We start from the raw sequence: 16,618 nt of genomic DNA on the forward strand, positions 1-16,618 counted from the left end.
TGTGTTTCTTAAAAAGTGGGCGGTGCCACGCCCACATTTTTTTAAAATATTGAATCTATTGACCATGTGAACTCAAATCAAAAATCAGAACTTAAATATCTTGTTTCGTTCTTGAGATATTATTTTTGGCCAGAAAAAGTGTTCATATTTCCTATAGTGCATACGAGCTCAAATACAAATTACAGTTGCGCTAAAATACATACATACATATATAAAAAGTGAAAACCCCAAAAGCATCCTGCCTCCAAAAGCAATATCTGTAAAGAGGACTCCCGAAAATATGAGACGAAATTTAATTTCCCAGTTTCGTATATTTCAGCTCTACGTCGCCATTGAGGAATATTCCCATTCCCGTATCCGCGCCCAGGGGCACCTTTTTCGTCTGCTCCACCAGGTAGTTTGAGATTATGTTTAGTATGGCGGTTTTAACAGTGAGTTGTCCAACACGCATACCTAGGATTTTATATTGTTAGTGGCCTACACAATTTATTGATATAATAATTAAAAGAAACATACCCAAGCAAATACGAGGACCATCGCCAAAGGGCAAGAACATTCCACGCTTATTGAAAACACTTGCGGCCCCATCCGCAAACCTCTCGGGGCGGAACTCGCTTGCTGCCGGGTAGAAGGCATCATCGTGATGGTACTGATAAGCGGGCACCATTACGCTGATGCCAGGCTCCAAGTTGATGGAGTTCCCGTTTCCCAAATCTATCTGAACGTCCTTGGTGCAGATTCGCATGAAGAAGCCGATAGGTGTGACAAGGCGCAGAGACTCTGAAATAAAAGAAGTTTCTCAAATATTCCGAATCCAGTCCGGGTTTCCTAATTCGAGCCATTTACCATTGAAGCACTGGTCCAGATAGGGCAGAGAATTAATCTGCTCGTAGCTGATACTCTCATTGAGGGCCAGGGCTTCTAAAATTTCCGAGCGCAGCTTTTCCTGCTCTTCAATGTTCTCGCTGAGCTGATAAGAGCAATACGCTATTAATGGTTACACTGATCCGCATATAATGAAATTAACTGACCGAATATAACATGTGATAGAGCACTGCTCCGGATGTTTCGTATCCGTCCAGGTGGACCGTGAGAGCATGGCCCACAGAGTCGTGGATGGTATTGCCGCGTTGCTGTAACTGAATCAAGTGGGACAGGTAATCCGAGCGGCCTTCGCCGCTGCCACTTTGCCGCAGCTTCACTGCGTCCTGGGTCAGCTGTAGGAAGAACTCATCCGTAGTCTTGAGAAAGAATCGCATTCCTAAAAAATTGCGCAGGAACGGTGCCACCAGGGACTTGTTGAACTTCATTATAGAGCTGAAAGCACTCGCTGTCCAGTCTGTGGAGGTTTTCTGAAACACTGCCTCCTCTCCGACTTTTCCACTTAGTGAGTTGGCGTCAATGCCCCAGATGAAGTCGGCCATGGTAGTGGCCGTGAAGCGATAGGCCAGCTAATAATAAAAAACCTTGTCTTTATTTTTTTTTTGATTATTTTGTACTCACATCTCTGGTCTCGATAACGTCGCCCTTCTCCTGCCTAGCCCGTTCAATGTATTCGACTAGCCTACGACCACTCTGCTCCCAAATTTTGTAGGCCATCCTCAGTCGGTTGGGCGTTAGTCCTGCCCCATTTTCGGTGCGCAGCCGCTTCCACTCCTCGCCAGTGGTGAAGAACGGGGATCTTCTCACGTACTTGTCATCCGGATTGTGGCCCACGAAACTGCTGGTAATCGTGTCCCGGAAGTGACTGAACTTATCCACCAGGATCTCATGGGCCAAAGCTGGATCCAAAATCAACAGTTGAGGTTGCCTGGTAATGAAGGTGCCTACTGCGCGGTACTTGCCTTTGTACTTGCTGAAATAACATAGATCTTCTCTGAATCTCAGGGAAATACATTTGATTTGAGTTCTATCCAACCATGTTTGATTTATGAACGTACTTCTACAAACTTTTCGATTCTTAAAAAGAAAAACAGATCCCTCCAAATGCTGTGTCCAAAGCCCTCCGTCCCCAATCCTGTCCTGAGGTATTTCTTCTAAGCCAAAAACTGCCCTATGTAGCAGGTTACAAGTACCACGGGGCTTATTTAAACAATCGGCTAAACTTCCGAACACACACAGTATCCATTACAAAGGCCAAAGCTGAAGAAACTAAGACGGCTTCTTAATAGTCGGAACAAGTTATCCCTACGAAACAAGCTTTTAATATACAAAGCGGTAATTGCTCCCTCATAGCATTATGGACTGCTATTCGGCATTCCATCAAAATCTAATTTGGAAAATATTCGAATTATTCAAACCAAAAACCTGAGGCCATGGTACAAGCGCAGAGCGAACTTGAAAAAGGACCTGATGGTGCACAAAGTAGGGTATGCTTTAAAAGATCAGGCCACTCAAATTTACTAGTCAAGCACCTACTAAACGAGCTCAACATTGCATGTATAATGGTACCTATTAATTTAAGTTGTTTTATAATGAAAGAATAATTAATAAAAAAAATAATAAAAAATAAATAAACTTTTGACCATCCTCACCATTTCACCTTTTCAAACCTTTAAAATAACTTAAACAAGGAAGAACAGCTAATCTTTAAAAGTTACCCTTTTACTTAATTGACCATATTTATGGGTGGCAGGTATGGTCTACTTAAGGGACCGAAAAATACCCGGGTGTTTCGCCTGCAAAAAATCCTTGTGATCTAGGACTACCGGGTATAAAAATAATACCTAATAAAATTTTATCATCTGACCCAACTTTCGGGAAAGATATGAGCACTTATAAACAGCTTTTATTTATTGAATGATTATAAACCGAAACTAATGTATATTTTACAGATTCTTACTAAATTTTCGATGACAAAACGAAGTAAAAAAATGGACACTTACTCGTACACATCCTGAACGTCTAGAATGAAACTGCGACTCTTGTTGACTAGGATTCCAGGATAAGTTCCCAAAATAGTTAAAGGTTCAGCGGTCAAAGCCCCCCGCTTTTCCCAATACTTGTGATACCAGGTCAAGTATATATAGACAACGGCGAAGGAAACATGAATGAAGGCCAAAAGCACAGCCACTGCAGTCCACATTGTTGGTCAAAAGTGATCGATCAGTCCCCCACCGAGTTCTGTTAGCTACTGCCAGTAAGTGTGTTTGGTAAGGCCTATCAAAGCTCCCAAGAGAATAAAATACATTGTACACCTCTCTCTTAATAATCTTAACCTTACACCAGTACAATCTGTTTTATAAGTTTTTAATTTTCGTTCAACTCTCGAATGTGATAAGATTATATTTTCTTGCTGGTGTTGTTTGTTGGAGAGGTAAGTATTGTGGTTGTGATTTCCAAGCAATCTATGCATTCGACTGGCTTATCATTCATGTTGTTTATTTCAAATAGCGAATTATTTATTTCCAAACATATGTATATATTTTTATTTCATCAGGAATCGTAATGATAATATAAAACATTATTGATCGTCCTCATCGGAAAACTCGTCGATATTCCAAATTGATGTCCCCTTGTAGTACAACGCCGAAACCTGAGTCTCCCCTGGGGATCAATCGCTCTGTTTTCCGCACCACATAAAAGTTGCATATAATATAAAACAGTGCGGATTTTAATGTCAATAGAGCCAGCCGAATCCCTAGAAAGGTTTAAAGGAAAAAAAGAACGGAAAAAATATGGTTATCATATTAACGATTATACTCTTTAAAGTATACTTTATTTATTTACCCATACAAACACGGGGGCCATCACTGAAGGGCAGGAATATTCCTTTTCGCATGAGCTCCTGATAAGCCCCGTTATCAAATCGTTCTGGTCTAAAGTCTTCGGGGTCGGAAAAATATTTTTCGTCATGATGGAACTGATAATTGGGTATCATGATCATAATGCCCTTCTCCACTCGGATATTTTTGAGCTCGCTTAGCTTAATATCCGTGGAAGTTGTGCAAACTTTCGTGTATTGTGGTATCAAGCTGCTAAGTCGAAGGGATTCTAGTAATAAATATAAAATATATAGTCACTTAAAACAAGAAAGGAAAGCTAACTTCGGGCATAGCCGAGTTTCTATTGACATACATACTATATACTGAAAATATCGGATGTATTTTCACAGATGGGTGATGGGTACGATGCAGCATACCAAATAAGAAATATTGCTCAGATATGAAGACAAGCAATACCAAAATGAGTCATTATAAACCATTGTAGATCGAACATCACCTCGAGGGGTGTTGCAGGATCTTGCATGGAATAGAGGACTACAATTTGAGGTTCTTTTGTAAAGAACATTTTATTTTAGGCCTCTTAATAAAGACTGTATACATTTTGAATTTGCTTTCCTCTTCTTGCCAACCAAATTTAATTGAAATAAATTTAAATAATAAATTAGGTAAACAACTGACCATAGACGACTTGCTCTAAATAGGGTAGGCCGCAAAGTTTGTCAAAATCGATGCTCTTTTCTTCATCCAAGCTAGAAAAGATTTCCGTGCGCAGCTTTTGTTGAGCTGCAGGACTTTCCGCCAACTAAAGAGTGTATTTAATATGAAAAGTATAATAATTCCTATCGGAAGTCAATGCAACCACATACGTAATACAGTGCATGAAGGAGGGCCGTTCCGGTAGTGTCGTAACCATCCAGCAGAACCGTCAGAGCGTGACCTACCAGATCGTCGTGGGTGGCCTGTTTCTGCTCACGAAGTTGGAGTAAATGGGAGAGATAATCCGTTCGGCTGGAGTTTTTACCACTTTTCAGGCGCATTTCTATTGACTCCTTGGTCAAGTTCGAGAAAAACTCTTCCGTGTCTTTGGGGTAGAAGCGGAATTTCAACAGCAGGCGAATCCCTGGAGCTACTATGGTGGCCATGAACCACGAAATCATATAGAAGGCGTAGCTGGTCCATCTGGTAGCCATATATTGGATCTTGTTTGGCTGCTCGGGTCGGGTAAACGTGCCAGCATCGATGCCCCAAATGAAGTCAGCCATCACATGAGCCGTGTAACGAAAGCAGAGCTACGAAAAAAAGACACGAATTTTCAATTTGTTGAATTTGTATACTCGGTACTCCTAGAGTACAAGGGGATATTGTAGTCGTGGCAATGTATGTAACATAGAGAAGGACCCCATAAAGTATATGTATATATTCTTGATCAGCATCAACTGCCGAGTCGATATAGCCATGCCATATATCATGGAGATTCCTATAATGCTGTAATGATGGGAAACTAGTTTATAGCGTCCTTTCTTGTTAAATTGTCATTTTGGTAAATACTCAAAAAATCATTTTCAATAACTTTTTAAACAATAATGAGTCTATTTGAAACAATAATCATGTTCAAACACAATTTCTTAGTTTGGTTTATTTTCTATATAGGACTTTATTTTGGATCAAAGTGCCCTAAACATCAGTTAGTCACTCAGTTTTAAAGCTATCGACTTGGAACTTTGCACACTCCCTTCCTTTCTGGGCGGGATCGGCCAACTATATCCTCTAGCTTTTATATAACTGATTAATTGTAACTTTGTTTTTCTTTCTTGTTTTATTTTTTTTTAAGAATAAACGTAATATACTTAAATAAAAAAATTAAATGCAAGTAAAAACCCATATGTACAAACTCACATCTCTAGTCTCAAGGGTATTGTTGTGATCCACCTGCTGGGTCATGTAGTTGATCAGCATTTTTCCGCCCTGCTTCCAAATGGCATAGCCGTGTTTAAGGCGATGGCCCGAAAGGCCAGCTTGGGCCTCGGATCGAAGTCTTCGCCAGGATTCTCCGGAGGCCCAAAATGGATTGAGGCGGGCGTACTTGTCCTGTTTAGCATGCCTTATGTACGAGCTGGTCAGCGAATCCTTGTAGCATCGATAATTTCCAACCAGCACATCGTGAGCCAGCTCCGGATCGAGGATCAGGATCTGGGGTTGGCGCGTCACAAAAACACCGACAGCTCGGTGTTTTCCCTTGTACTTACTGTGGGTGTCGCTTAAAGTTACCAAAAACCCGCACTACTTGCAAAGTGAAAGGAACTTACTCGTATATTTTCTGGATATCAATGACCAAGTTGCTTTTTCGGGTAAGCAGACCAGGATACGTACCGAGCACTGTAAGCGGTTGAGCTGTGGTAAGTCCCCGTTTGCTCCAGTACTTATGGTGCCAGGTCAGGTACAGGTAAACAAGTAGTACTAGAAGGTGCAGTATCACCAGGAACAGAGCTAGTAATATGTACATGTCTATGCGATCCAGGAGAACGAATGTTCTTCCTCTGCTTCTCGGCTGGTACTGATCGTCCCGATGAGAAATTCCCCTGTCGCCAGCATACGACAGATAATGACCGATAGCCCAAGTCAAAATGTAAAGGGACCGACTAACTCGTGTATATTTTTAAAATTATCAGCACTACTGGATTTAGTTGTCAACAATGGCAGGCCAATGAACTAGCATCAAACGTTGGAAATCTTATTCTGAGAAAAATATTAGTTTGCAGACTAGCTAAACAAAGAAATTGTAGAATCTCCGATCCGATCTAAGTAATAATTTTGGGTCTAGATTTAAATAAACATTAAAATAACAAACTCTACTTGACTAATACAAATTTTAATATAATTTTAGTTCCAAAAGAATTATTTACAGGAACACTTGCTCGATGTATTGATTAATAAATCCTAAAAGTATTTCCTAAAATAATTAAACATCTAATAGTACACTTTATTAGTATATTAAACTATCTAATAGTATATATGTACAATGTATATAATTGAATATAAGAGTATATTTATAAAGTATTTCTTTTTAATATTGAGAAAAGACATTTTTTACCGTGGAATAATATATTTACACATTTAAATAAGGGATGCTTGTGAAATCTGGTTTCTTTAATGCATCGTTGAAAACGTTCCAGTTTCAAATGTAATTGATAACCTTAGGGTCATTTTTATAATGACAAATTTTTATTGAAACGTAATATAGTATTTCTTTTTAATATTGAGAAAAGACATTTTTTACCGTGGAATAATATATTTACACATTTAAATAAGAGATGCCTGTGAAATCTGGTTTCTTTAATGCATCGTTGAAAACGTTCCAGTTTCAAATGTAATTGATAACCTTAGGGTCATTTTTATAATGACAAATTTTTATTGAAACGTAATATAGTATTTCTTTTTAATATTGAGAAAAGATATTTTTTACCGTGGAATAATATATTTACACATTTAAATAAGAGATGCCTGTGAAATCTGGTTTCTTTAATGCATCGTTGAAAACGTTCCAGTTTCAAATGTAATTGATAACCTTAGGGTCATTTTTATAATGACAAATTTTTATTGAAACGTAATATACAGTGTAGTATAATATTATATACAGATATGAAAGATTTTACCAACAAACGCAGGGGAGGCAGCATTGTAGTTATAGCTTCTGTTCTGAAAAGGGAATTCCTCGCATCAGACTCGCATCATGTCGAGCTGCTATGGCCTAGAACGGCTATAAATATCTAACAAAATTAAGTAATTTATTCATTATTAAGCAAAGGAATGATGTAGAACTGCACAAAGATCTCCTCCTGACCGTCGCCCTGCATAACCAGATGAAGCTCTAAAAGACCAATTGAATTTGTTTTTATAGCCACTTTAGTGGCCGACTGCATCGCCTTATTGGTAAGCCTAATGTGATTGCTTTTATAGCGAGCTACCACTGTGTTCTTGCAGTTAAACATCATCATCATAGGACTGGTCTTGGCTACCTCGACACTGAAAACTGCTTGCATAATGCCAACGGTGGTGATCTTAAAGTGTGGCTTCTCCGGCGACGTAATAAACTCAAATTCCTCCGCGGACTTCTCCAATTCGTGAAATACTTTGGAGAGGTTAGATCCACGAACAAAAATAACGTTTAGATCTGGACCTTTTAACTCTAAATCGTAGTCAATGGGCTCATCGCAATCCATTGTTTGGATGGCGCACTCAGTGCTAACATCCTCATCGTCGTACGGGTATAATATTATCTTCAACGGACTGCCCTGATCGCGGTACATTATCCTCAAACTGCAGTCGGCGGATCCAAAGAGATTGAGGCACTCCGACAATACGTTCATTTTTAGTCCAAAACTTTGGAAATCCTGTACGTAAAACTCCTTGAAGGCAGTTGGCGGCATAAAAAGAGTTGCCTGGATAGACTTTCCCTGCTCAACAGTGATGCGCAAGCCCTCATCGGAAACATGAAGCATACCATACTGAGAAGAAAAATAATGATTACTGAATATTAGTAAACAATAAAATAAAAGGAAAGGACAGTTAACATTCTTACATCATTAAAACAAATCGATTTAATGGCCTGATTAAAAACTTTGACGTGATCCACACGACCGACGAACTTATAGTCCCCATAGGGCGAGGGATCCTCCATACCCGACATTCTAGTCCTCAAATAAAGAAAGGTAAACCTCTCGGAACTCCGCTGGGTTAAGAAGTTGTTCGTTAACTTTTTGGTCACTCAGTTTAAGTAACTGTTGCAGACGTAAACCTAGAACGTGCTGGCATGTGAAGGACTGCCTACTGACTTCGTTCCAACCTGCTAATTCGAAGTCTTGTCCAGCTGGTATGTCCGGGTAAAGAAGTCCGGTGGGCAGCTGCAGCACACAGCTTTGAAAGAAATCGCACTTGCAATAGTTGATCTTTGGCAGTAGCCGAAAGTATTCCGTTCCCTTGTAGAGCTCTACCACGCACTGATTTTGTCGGTTCTTGGCGTAATAATATGTGAACCTATAAACGTCAAGAAGTTGAAGTGTACGCCTTACCAACTCTTCCCCAAGTATCACACTTAAATCGTAGAAAAATTGACTACGGTTTTCTAAAAAGACATTAAATTTTGTTAGAATGTGAGATTGCAGTGTTTGATGTGTGTACGTACCATTGGTTGGAGTGGAAATCGCCGCTTCCCTTTGAAAGTTGTCAAAGATTTGATCGACAAGTTGGGGCAAAAAGCAATTGGTAACGTTTTCCGGTTGGGCATCCATTTAGTACATATTAACACAATTTTACCACAATAGGTAAACTTAAAAAATTGTTAAGAGCGCCAAAAACAATATCAACGCCATCAGCTGATTTGGTGCAACGTCTGGCAACCACCTTTAATTGGTATATTTTCTAGAGAATCTAGAACTATCGCTTAAAATACTTTTTGCAAATCGTTGATTTTTATTTCAAAGTATTGTTTTTATTGAAAAAAAAAAGTTTCTTTGCAAGTACTTAAACAATTATGACTATTTATTGCATTTTTTTGAGTTATTATACGAACTTATATTTATACTAAAGGCCTATATTTGTATTTAAATAATTTCTAACTTCCTTTTTCAATTATGTAAACTTTATATCATGAAGCATATTTTTCTTCATGTATATTATGTAAATATACATTATTCAATTAAAAGATTCTAAAATGTCGTTCTGACATTGGTTTACCCAAAAAATTGTAATAATAATACTGATGAATTATGTAGTTTATACTCAGAAAAGAAACAACATTTTAAAATAACCTTTTTATTGGTTCAGATTGGAAAAGAATCTTCCGAGATCTTCTAAATATCCTTCATATTAGATTGATGTTGTTCATAATTCTATTATAATGTTTTCAGTACTAGGATAAATTTTTTTATGGATTTTCTGATTTTTTGGTTCACGGTTAAAAGCTTCTAGGCTAAAATTATGTTTAATTTAATAAAAATACAATTAATATAAATAATAGTTCTACATTCTAGATCATGTTCTCTTTGTCTTGTTTGACCCCACTGCTCCGTCGCTTCCCGTTCTGGATCTTCATCATCTTGTTCTCATCGGCACATTTTGTAGTGATGGCATTCCTCACCTCCTTCTCGGTGGCATTGCACTTGTGAGTCACTGCAAAGATTATGTCCTGTATTTTAAGAGGATCCAGCATCTGTTTGAGCGGCTTATGCTGATCCTTGAATGCCGGCGACGGTTTCCCGGTCATTGAGTGAGTGGCCAAGGTTTCCCGGTCGAATATTGATACCAAGAGTTTTCGAGTGGCAAGTGAGGATACTGACCAATTAATGTTCTCGAATACAATAGCGGGCACACAAGTGTTATTCGGGCCTATGGAAACCATTACATTTTCCATGGGGTTGTTGAGATCTGTAAGGCTGCCGTTATGGACTTTTCTGTTAGCTAGGGGTTTCGCTGGCAATTTAATGTTTTGTCGAGGGTTTTCTTCATTGGTCTCCGACACCTGAATTTCCTGTAGCTTTCGGCGCTTAATAAACTGCAGCGGCGTGGAGTTATGCTCTCTTTTGACGGAACCACTCTGATTAGGTTGCTGTTGATTTTCCTCCAGGCATATCTCCAAACGATCGGAGTCTGCCGAGGTGCTTAGGCTGTTCAAACTTTCCGCCGCCAAACGAATCTCTATGGCGTCCGCGTCATTACTGGATGATATAATCTTGTAGTCAACCGTAGTGGAATTGGGGAGCATGGGTGCACATATGACAGAGCTGGGCGGAGTCAGGATCTGGGGATTGGAAACCGCGGGTGGTGTGGGAGGCGACGTGTCCGATGACAAGGAGGATCCCTGCTGCATCCTGGCGGATGTTGCATGAATCTGCGACAATAGGTCTGTGTGCTGTTGCAGTTTAGCCTCCAAGTAGCGTACTTTTTCACGAAGTGTTCGGTTTTCCGCTTCCATATTTGAATCCACCGCAGAAATGGTCCTGAGCAAGGCAAAATCCTCGCTGCTGGTTTGTGACCATGCATTCAAATACAACGGTCTGCTCCACTTCAGATCCCCGTGTTCTGTGGCGCTCACAATACGTTCAAATTTCTAATCAATTTGGAGAAAAGATTAAAAACTCAGAATTTCAGCTACTGAAAATTAAGCACTTACATTATCCATGTTGAATCCTTCGAGGATCAGCGACAACTGTGCATGAAATTTGGCGGCAGAATGCGAAAAGCGGCCTGCAGTAGGGGTGGTTTTTCTTTAGGTCCTGCCAGTCCTTCGGCTCCTGCGGCTTCTCCAAAAGAAACAATGGAATCCAATACAATTGCTACCTGGAATCCATTTACACACACACTGACACCCAAAGTGCAAGCATTTTCAGGGAGATTCCCATCACTCTCTCTGTCTTCCTTTTACAATCCGTTTCTCTCGCTTGTTAGGTAAAGACATGTAGTCCTGTTTAGAGAACGGGTATATTTCCAACTAGCCCAGCTGCCTTTTCCTTCTCCCATTTATTCCTTTTCTATTTCCACCTTTACAAGTTTGTTTTGCGCGGGAACAAGAATTATTGGTTGTCGGAGAATTTGCAGAGTAGTCGAGTGTTGCAAATATATCGTCGCAGTCACGATTTCCATAGAATTTCTTTACCCTTGCAGAGGGTATTATAATTTTGGTCAAAAGTGTGAACGCAGTGAAGGAGACATCTCCGACCCTATAAAGTATATATATTCTTGATAAGGATCACCTCCTGAGTTGATATAATCATGTCCGTCTATGCAAACTAGTCTCTCAGTTTTAAAGCTATTGACTAGAAACTTTCCATACACCCTTCTTTCTTTTGCACGCAGTGTTAGTACACTATACTAATGTATTAGTACGACTTATAATAGTGCATAAGTCGGAACGGCCGGGATCGGCAGACTATATCCTATAGCTGCCATATAACTGACTGATCAGAAATGCATAACTTTGGTGTTTTTAGAGATAGAGAAGTCTGACTTTCTATGAATGCTATTTTTGGCAAAATACACCGGCATACCAAATTTATATTTGCATACTATACTATATCTTATAGCTGTCATATAACTGAACGATCGGGATTGGTATTTGGTAAAAATACCAACTTTGGTATTTTTGAAGATAGAAGCCTGCGACTTTTTTTTTAGATTTATATTTTAATAAATAGGTTATATTATGATACTTTTATAAGGATCGGCAAACTATAGCCGATCTATTAACAAACCTTAAGTAATTACTTTAGTAATTAAATGAATAGCCCAAATATTGTAAATATTAAATTTCATTAATGTTTGTGTTAAACAAAATTCTTAAAATATTCTACGAAATTTATATTAATACATGGTTTGTAAGAAAAAAAAGGTTGTTGAAGACAACATGTATAAGAAATAAGAAGTTGGAACTCTTCAAAATAACTCAAAAACCTTTCTCTGATCGGAGAACGCACCCCATACCAAATTTTATCGCAATGGTTTCCTGATGACTAGTATTTTGATGATCAAATGACAATTTTTATGTAAATTTTGGAGTGCTTGGAAAATACATTTTCTAAATAAGTATTTTGATTATTTATAGGGATAGTTATTTTACTACTTGTAGATTATTCGATTTAGATATTATTCATGATAAGTTTCTATTATTATTTTTGGTTTCAGGAATCACTCAATTGTTTTATTGGTTTTAATTCAGATTTATGGCTGTGATTATGACTTACTTACCATAAATGATAATCAAATTTAAAAGATTCTTAGGAATCGAATTTAAATTAGTTACTTAGTTTCTATATAATAGTTACTTACCATAAATTGTAACCATAATTAAAAGATTCTTAGGATTCGAATTTAAAGTAGTTACTTAGTTACTATATAATAGTTACTAACCATAAATTATAACCATAATTAAAAGATTCTTAGGATTCGAATTTAAATTGAAGTGACTTGGTGTCATTGGCAACTCTGAGGATCTTCAGGTAGGCTGCCATCTGGCGCAGGAAATCACCGTTAATCCGAACTCATAAAAGATCTTTCCAGAGCGGCTTTAAGTAAGACAATAAATACATACTATATGTATGTATGTAAATGTCCACATTTTCGCAACTAAGTGCATAAGTACCGTCCAGCTGCCAAAAATAAACTACCTTTTTACTACCTGTTGCTAAATCCTCGACTTGAAAAATGGCTGCCGGATTTAATTTCTTCGAAAGGGATTCTTCTAACCCAACAAATAGCGAGACGCCTGAACTTTGCACGTCAGTCGTCAGAACAACGGAGCCGCACACTTATCACTCACAGACTGCGATTCATCCCACCGTGCAGTTTTCGCATCCCTACCATCAGTACTTAAGCCAATTCGCGCCCAACTTTGTGCCCTACTACTATCGCCTGCTAACGCGTCCCATTGTCAAGCAGGAGGAGATGGACATTGAAAACTATATGAATTTCGAACTGGCCGCCCAGCAGACGGTAATGCGTCAGCGCACCTTTAAGCCTTTGGGCCAGCTCCAAATCCATCCATTGATGCAGTCACCGTTACAAAGGAATCCGGTAAAAGTTCAGCGTGTAAGGGAAGTTCGGCAGAATTCTCCTCCTGTACCCCATAGGCGCATCATTAACGCTCAAATTGTGGCCATAGCCACACCTTCAGGAGGCATACAGGAAGTAAAACCATCAGTGAAACCTTTGCCTCCCGTGGAAGAGTCCGTCAAACAGCAAGTAGCCAAAATCCAGAAGAGTCAGGATCATTACCAAGAGCTTTTTGGCCGCCTCACCTCTATGTTGCGAACCCTGAATCAGCGGTATGATAACGATTACGAGGAGGTGCCTGCACCGCCATTAAAAAGGCCGCGTCACATGTCCACCAGTTCTGCGGAGTCACAACTCCAAGATAATACCAATGTGTCGGACGCGTCCTCTGACAACGAAAGGCAATATCCGCATCGAGTGCAAAGGGCAGACGGAAGCGCCTTCTACGTGCTAGGACCTAATGGCACGCAAATCACTGCAACCCAATACGGCGAGGTTTTCTGGACTAATGCACCGGTGGCCACCAGGTGTCTCTTAAGCGCTGTATTCAGCAGTGATGAGCTTGCTACGCATACACTAACGGGAAAACCTTCCCCAGCGTTTTATGGCCGTGAAAGACCACCCAAGCTACAATTGGATCAAGGCAAAGTGGAGGACATCGTTCTAAGTGTCAAAAGTCGTACTGGTGGCAAGGAACGCATTATCCGGGCCACTATTACAACCAAGTGCGCCGACACAGCTAAGAAGTATAAGCGCCGTGCGAAAAAGGCTCAGAAAATCAAGGAAGAATACTAAGAAGCTAGATTAAATCCAGCTATAAAATCTAGGAACAAATATTTAAAAAATTCTTTAGGATCTCGACGACGTGCTAGAAAAAAAGCACAGAAAGCTACTGTATTTTAATAGCTGCATGTAGTATAAATTTTCCAATAAAAGTTATTGGTTGATTGTGGAAACTGAAACAGAAATAAAGCACTTTTAACTTAATGCTAAAATGTATTTTTGGTTTATATCCAATGATCCTATTTAAATCTTTCCGAATTATTGTAATTTTATCTGAAACCGATCTTAATTGATGGGTGGGTTTGATTCAAATTTCAAAGCTACTCAGGGTGGAACGATTAGGAGTATATTTATCCATGTATGAATTATATATTAAAAGAAGTTTGGAAATTTGCTTTCTTCATATTTTCTTAGGATTTGATTTGAAGAGTTTGAGCTGCTACACTAAGGAAGTCTTTCCAAAGACTTTAAGTTTATTGCCTTTAACCTCCTTACACATTCATGTAAACGAAATTGAATTTATTAACACAATTGCGTGCATTCTTCAATCGCAGCCATTTGAAATTTAAAATTATTAATAAGCCATACACACTACTGCTTCTTTGCTTTGGGATCCCAAGCTTCAACTTTGTTGGGCGTGGTGGAGTAGGGATAGTAGGCATCTGTAATGTAGGAATAAAAAAATGTTTACTTTTCTATATATGTATGTCTATATTATTACCCTTGGTGCCGGAAAGATTCTCGCTGTGATCCGCAATCCACTTGTAGGTGGGACGGCAGCCATCTCGGATAGGCGGAAGATCGGTCTGAAATTAGGGGAAGTTGCAACGGATATAAAGCCATCAGAAGAAATGTACCCACCTTGTAGTGCATCCAGCCGTACCATTCGGCGGGGATCTGGGAACCGTCATAGTCCATGTTTACATGGGGGGCAAACTCGATCCAGCGATTCCGGCCATAGAAGTAGTACGGGTTCTCAAAGTACTTGTTTCCGTACTTGTCGATGCCCACCAGGGTTCCGATCTTTAGGTCATCGTTCCTGGGGAATTATGTTTTCTTTGGGAATCCAAGCAATCTTATATAAGAAGGAGGCTCACCTGTATAGCTTAAGAAACGTCTGCTTAAGTCCACCAGCTTCTCGGATGATTTGAAAAAGCTTGCTCACCCGGTTGATGCCGAAAAACTTTGCCATGCTAATGGAAAGCGTTAATATTCCATTTAATTTGTAAAAATTTTGGGTTTATTTTACTTACTTGAAACAAAAACAAAGTCAATCAGTAGTGTGACCAAAGTGCGGCTAAATTTGATGCCACTGCCGCACTTAATACTGAAAAGTCATTTCATATGAGTTTAATTTCATTTGAATTAATAAGTACAATCCAAATATTATAACTTTTTAATATCCAAAATTCTTGATGGGAGTGTAAGCTGATAACATAGACAGAATAATATCGAAAAGCATTTTTTAATCATTTAAACCAAAGTACCACTAAAATACTAAAATATTTTTTTTTTGTAATAAAATTTTTAAAATAAACGACGTGCTAATACTGTGTATTTATGTTCTTCAATTTTAACTACACAACTAATAAACTCAATAAATAATGAATTATAAATATGTATTAATTTATCATATAGTATTATTGAAATCGGCGGGCACACTGCCACACACTGCCGGACTCTTCTTCGTGATTCATTTCTTTGGGTGGCAGAAAAGAAAATATTTATAAAAACATGGCCAAAAACACATCTAGCAATGCTTTCCGTAAGATCGACGTAGACCAATACAACGAGGACAACTTCCGGGAGGACGACGGTGTGGACAGCGCTGCCGCAGGGCCAGACGAGAGCGAGATCACAACACTGCTTACGCAGGGCAAGTCTGTGGAGGCCCTGCTTAGTGCCCTCCAGAACGCACCACTGCGCTGCAAGAACCAAAATGTTAAGGTACTTAGCAACTATTGAAAGTTACAAGTCGTCTAATCAATGGAACTCTTGCAGGACCACGCCCTAAATATAACACTGCGAGTGTTGCTTTCTATCAAGTCGACACAAATCGACCAGGCCATTGACACCGTGGACCAGAACGACTTGATTGATGTGCTTATGAAGTATATTTATCGCGGATTCGAGATTCCCTCGGAGGGATCTAGTGGACACCTGCTTCAGTGGCATGAGAAAGCCTTCGCTAAAGGCGGTGTTGGCTGCATCGTGCGAGTCTTGTCGGATACGAACCGTGCCTAGGCGGGGCTACCTCAACCAAAGGCTTTCACTGTTTCCCTTACCATCTGTCTTTAGTCCCTTTGCGTCGTGGAGCATTTATTAAATGCCGGCTTGGAGCTGTGTAGACCAATTCCTTCTGCCAATTATCGATTTCCCGGGAAATGATCTGATAGCCTTTTCAGTCAAAAAGTCGGAATAATGCAAATGACAAAGTTTTCCAAATTAGATCTTAACTAATATTCAAGTATTAAAGTTTTTATTACGAAATGTGATTAGAGACGTAGTTTGAATTTGGAATATCCTTCTTAAGACAAGGCCCTTTATCCCAAAACTGCCTGAAAATG

At 39.2% G+C, this 16,618-nt stretch overlaps 8 protein-coding genes across 8 annotated transcripts; 2 read left to right on the top strand and 6 right to left on the bottom strand.

Annotated features, from left to right (window-relative positions):
• Nucleotides 1-291: 291 nt before the first annotated feature.
• On the bottom strand, nucleotides 292-3,126 carry Cyp309a1 (Cytochrome P450 309a1). The gene is made up of 6 exons (XM_017243973.3): nucleotides 2,886-3,126; nucleotides 1,504-1,855; nucleotides 1,032-1,451; nucleotides 847-970; nucleotides 517-780; nucleotides 292-453 (listed from the first exon to the last, which is right to left on the bottom strand). Exons 1-6 carry the CDS (start codon nucleotides 3,083-3,085, stop codon nucleotides 293-295), a joined length of 1,521 nt encoding a protein of 506 aa, XP_017099462.2. The 5' UTR covers nucleotides 3,086-3,126; the 3' UTR covers nucleotide 292.
• A 248-nt stretch (nucleotides 3,127-3,374) lies between these two features.
• On the bottom strand, nucleotides 3,375-6,331 carry Cyp309a2 (Cytochrome P450 309a2). Its single transcript, XM_017243972.3, has 6 exons — nucleotides 6,032-6,331; nucleotides 5,622-5,970; nucleotides 4,592-5,014; nucleotides 4,404-4,527; nucleotides 3,730-3,993; nucleotides 3,375-3,640 (listed from the first exon to the last, which is right to left on the bottom strand). Exons 1-6 carry the CDS (start codon nucleotides 6,226-6,228, stop codon nucleotides 3,477-3,479), a joined length of 1,521 nt encoding a protein of 506 aa, XP_017099461.2. The 5' UTR covers nucleotides 6,229-6,331; the 3' UTR covers nucleotides 3,375-3,476.
• A 969-nt stretch (nucleotides 6,332-7,300) lies between these two features.
• Nucleotides 7,301-8,440, bottom strand: Rad1 (Radiation insensitive 1). Its single transcript, XM_017243923.3, has 2 exons — nucleotides 8,305-8,440; nucleotides 7,301-8,230 (listed from the first exon to the last, which is right to left on the bottom strand). Exons 1-2 carry the CDS (start codon nucleotides 8,410-8,412, stop codon nucleotides 7,511-7,513), a joined length of 828 nt encoding a protein of 275 aa, XP_017099412.1. The 5' UTR covers nucleotides 8,413-8,440; the 3' UTR covers nucleotides 7,301-7,510.
• Sws1 (SWIM domain containing Srs2 interacting protein 1) lies at nucleotides 8,414-9,178 on the bottom strand. Its single transcript, XM_017243924.3, has 2 exons — nucleotides 8,908-9,178; nucleotides 8,414-8,847 (listed from the first exon to the last, which is right to left on the bottom strand). Exons 1-2 carry the CDS (start codon nucleotides 9,011-9,013, stop codon nucleotides 8,414-8,416), a joined length of 540 nt encoding a protein of 179 aa, XP_017099413.2. The 5' UTR covers nucleotides 9,014-9,178.
• A 368-nt stretch (nucleotides 9,179-9,546) lies between these two features.
• On the bottom strand, nucleotides 9,547-11,321 carry insv (insensitive). Its single transcript, XM_017243925.3, has 2 exons — nucleotides 10,894-11,321; nucleotides 9,547-10,830 (listed from the first exon to the last, which is right to left on the bottom strand). Exons 1-2 carry the CDS (start codon nucleotides 10,900-10,902, stop codon nucleotides 9,751-9,753), a joined length of 1,089 nt encoding a protein of 362 aa, XP_017099414.2. The 5' UTR covers nucleotides 10,903-11,321; the 3' UTR covers nucleotides 9,547-9,750.
• A 1,395-nt stretch (nucleotides 11,322-12,716) lies between these two features.
• Nucleotides 12,717-14,255, top strand: Elba2 (Early boundary activity 2). Its single transcript, XM_017243927.3, has one exon. The coding sequence runs from the start codon at nucleotides 12,921-12,923 to the stop codon at nucleotides 14,061-14,063; it is 1,143 nt and encodes a 380-aa protein (XP_017099416.2). The 5' UTR covers nucleotides 12,717-12,920; the 3' UTR covers nucleotides 14,064-14,255.
• Nucleotides 14,256-14,555: 300 nt separating this feature from the next.
• On the bottom strand, nucleotides 14,556-15,458 carry ND-B17.2 (NADH dehydrogenase (ubiquinone) B17.2 subunit). Its single transcript, XM_017243978.3, has 5 exons — nucleotides 15,305-15,458; nucleotides 15,149-15,244; nucleotides 14,913-15,090; nucleotides 14,773-14,857; nucleotides 14,556-14,713 (listed from the first exon to the last, which is right to left on the bottom strand). Exons 2-5 carry the CDS (start codon nucleotides 15,241-15,243, stop codon nucleotides 14,643-14,645), a joined length of 429 nt encoding a protein of 142 aa, XP_017099467.1. The 5' UTR covers nucleotide 15,244; nucleotides 15,305-15,458; the 3' UTR covers nucleotides 14,556-14,642.
• A 241-nt stretch (nucleotides 15,459-15,699) lies between these two features.
• Nucleotides 15,700-16,546, top strand: Arpc5 (Actin-related protein 2/3 complex, subunit 5). Its single transcript, XM_017243977.3, has 2 exons — nucleotides 15,700-15,998; nucleotides 16,053-16,546. Exons 1-2 carry the CDS (start codon nucleotides 15,786-15,788, stop codon nucleotides 16,293-16,295), a joined length of 456 nt encoding a protein of 151 aa, XP_017099466.1. The 5' UTR covers nucleotides 15,700-15,785; the 3' UTR covers nucleotides 16,296-16,546.
• The last annotated feature ends 72 nt before the right edge of the window (nucleotides 16,547-16,618 follow it).

This window comes from Drosophila bipectinata, chromosome 2L, assembly GCF_030179905.1.
Source record: "Drosophila bipectinata strain 14024-0381.07 chromosome 2L, DbipHiC1v2, whole genome shotgun sequence".
In the NCBI taxonomy this organism is placed as follows: domain Eukaryota; kingdom Metazoa; phylum Arthropoda; class Insecta; order Diptera; family Drosophilidae; genus Drosophila; species Drosophila bipectinata.

Excerpts from the sequence above, each read along its gene's own strand:
- Cyp309a1 (XM_017243973.3), bottom strand. The coding sequence starts at position 3,085 with ATGTGGACTGCAGTGGCTGTGCTTTTGGCCTTCATTCATGTTTCCTTC. Across the intron at positions 781-846 it reads TCTGGACCAGTGCTTCAATG|AGTCTCTGCGCCTTGTCACA; the intron begins GTAAATGGCTCG and ends CTTTTATTTCAG. Across the intron at positions 454-516 it reads TGGTCCTCGTATTTGCTTGG|GTATGCGTGTTGGACAACTC; the intron begins GTATGTTTCTTT and ends ATAAAATCCTAG.
- Cyp309a2 (XM_017243972.3), bottom strand. The coding sequence starts at position 6,228 with ATGTACATATTACTAGCTCTGTTCCTGGTGATACTGCACCTTCTAGTA. Across the intron at positions 5,971-6,031 it reads GATATCCAGAAAATATACGA|TAAGTACAAGGGAAAACACC; the intron begins GTAAGTTCCTTT and ends CGACACCCACAG. Across the intron at positions 4,528-4,591 it reads TCCTTCATGCACTGTATTAC|TTGGCGGAAAGTCCTGCAGC; the intron begins GTATGTGGTTGC and ends TACACTCTTTAG.
- Rad1 (XM_017243923.3), bottom strand. The coding sequence starts at position 8,412 with ATGTCGGGTATGGAGGATCCCTCGCCCTATGGGGACTATAAGTTCGTC. Across the intron at positions 8,231-8,304 it reads AATCGATTTGTTTTAATGAT|TATGGTATGCTTCATGTTTC; the intron begins GTAAGAATGTTA and ends TTTTCTTCTCAG.
- Sws1 (XM_017243924.3), bottom strand. The coding sequence starts at position 9,013 with ATGGATGCCCAACCGGAAAACGTTACCAATTGCTTTTTGCCCCAACTT. Across the intron at positions 8,848-8,907 it reads GATTTCCACTCCAACCAATG|AAAACCGTAGTCAATTTTTC; the intron begins GTACGTACACAC and ends ATGTCTTTTTAG.
- Elba2 (XM_017243927.3), top strand. The coding sequence starts at position 12,921 with ATGGCTGCCGGATTTAATTTCTTCGAAAGGGATTCTTCTAACCCAACA.
- ND-B17.2 (XM_017243978.3), bottom strand. The coding sequence starts at position 15,243 with ATGGCAAAGTTTTTCGGCATCAACCGGGTGAGCAAGCTTTTTCAAATC. Across the intron at positions 14,858-14,912 it reads ACGGCTGGATGCACTACAAG|ACCGATCTTCCGCCTATCCG; the intron begins GTGGGTACATTT and ends CCCTAATTTCAG. Across the intron at positions 14,714-14,772 it reads GAATCTTTCCGGCACCAAGG|ATGCCTACTATCCCTACTCC; the intron begins GTAATAATATAG and ends CCTACATTACAG.
- Arpc5 (XM_017243977.3), top strand. The coding sequence starts at position 15,786 with ATGGCCAAAAACACATCTAGCAATGCTTTCCGTAAGATCGACGTAGAC. Across the intron at positions 15,999-16,052 it reads GCAAGAACCAAAATGTTAAG|GACCACGCCCTAAATATAAC; the intron begins GTACTTAGCAAC and ends GAACTCTTGCAG.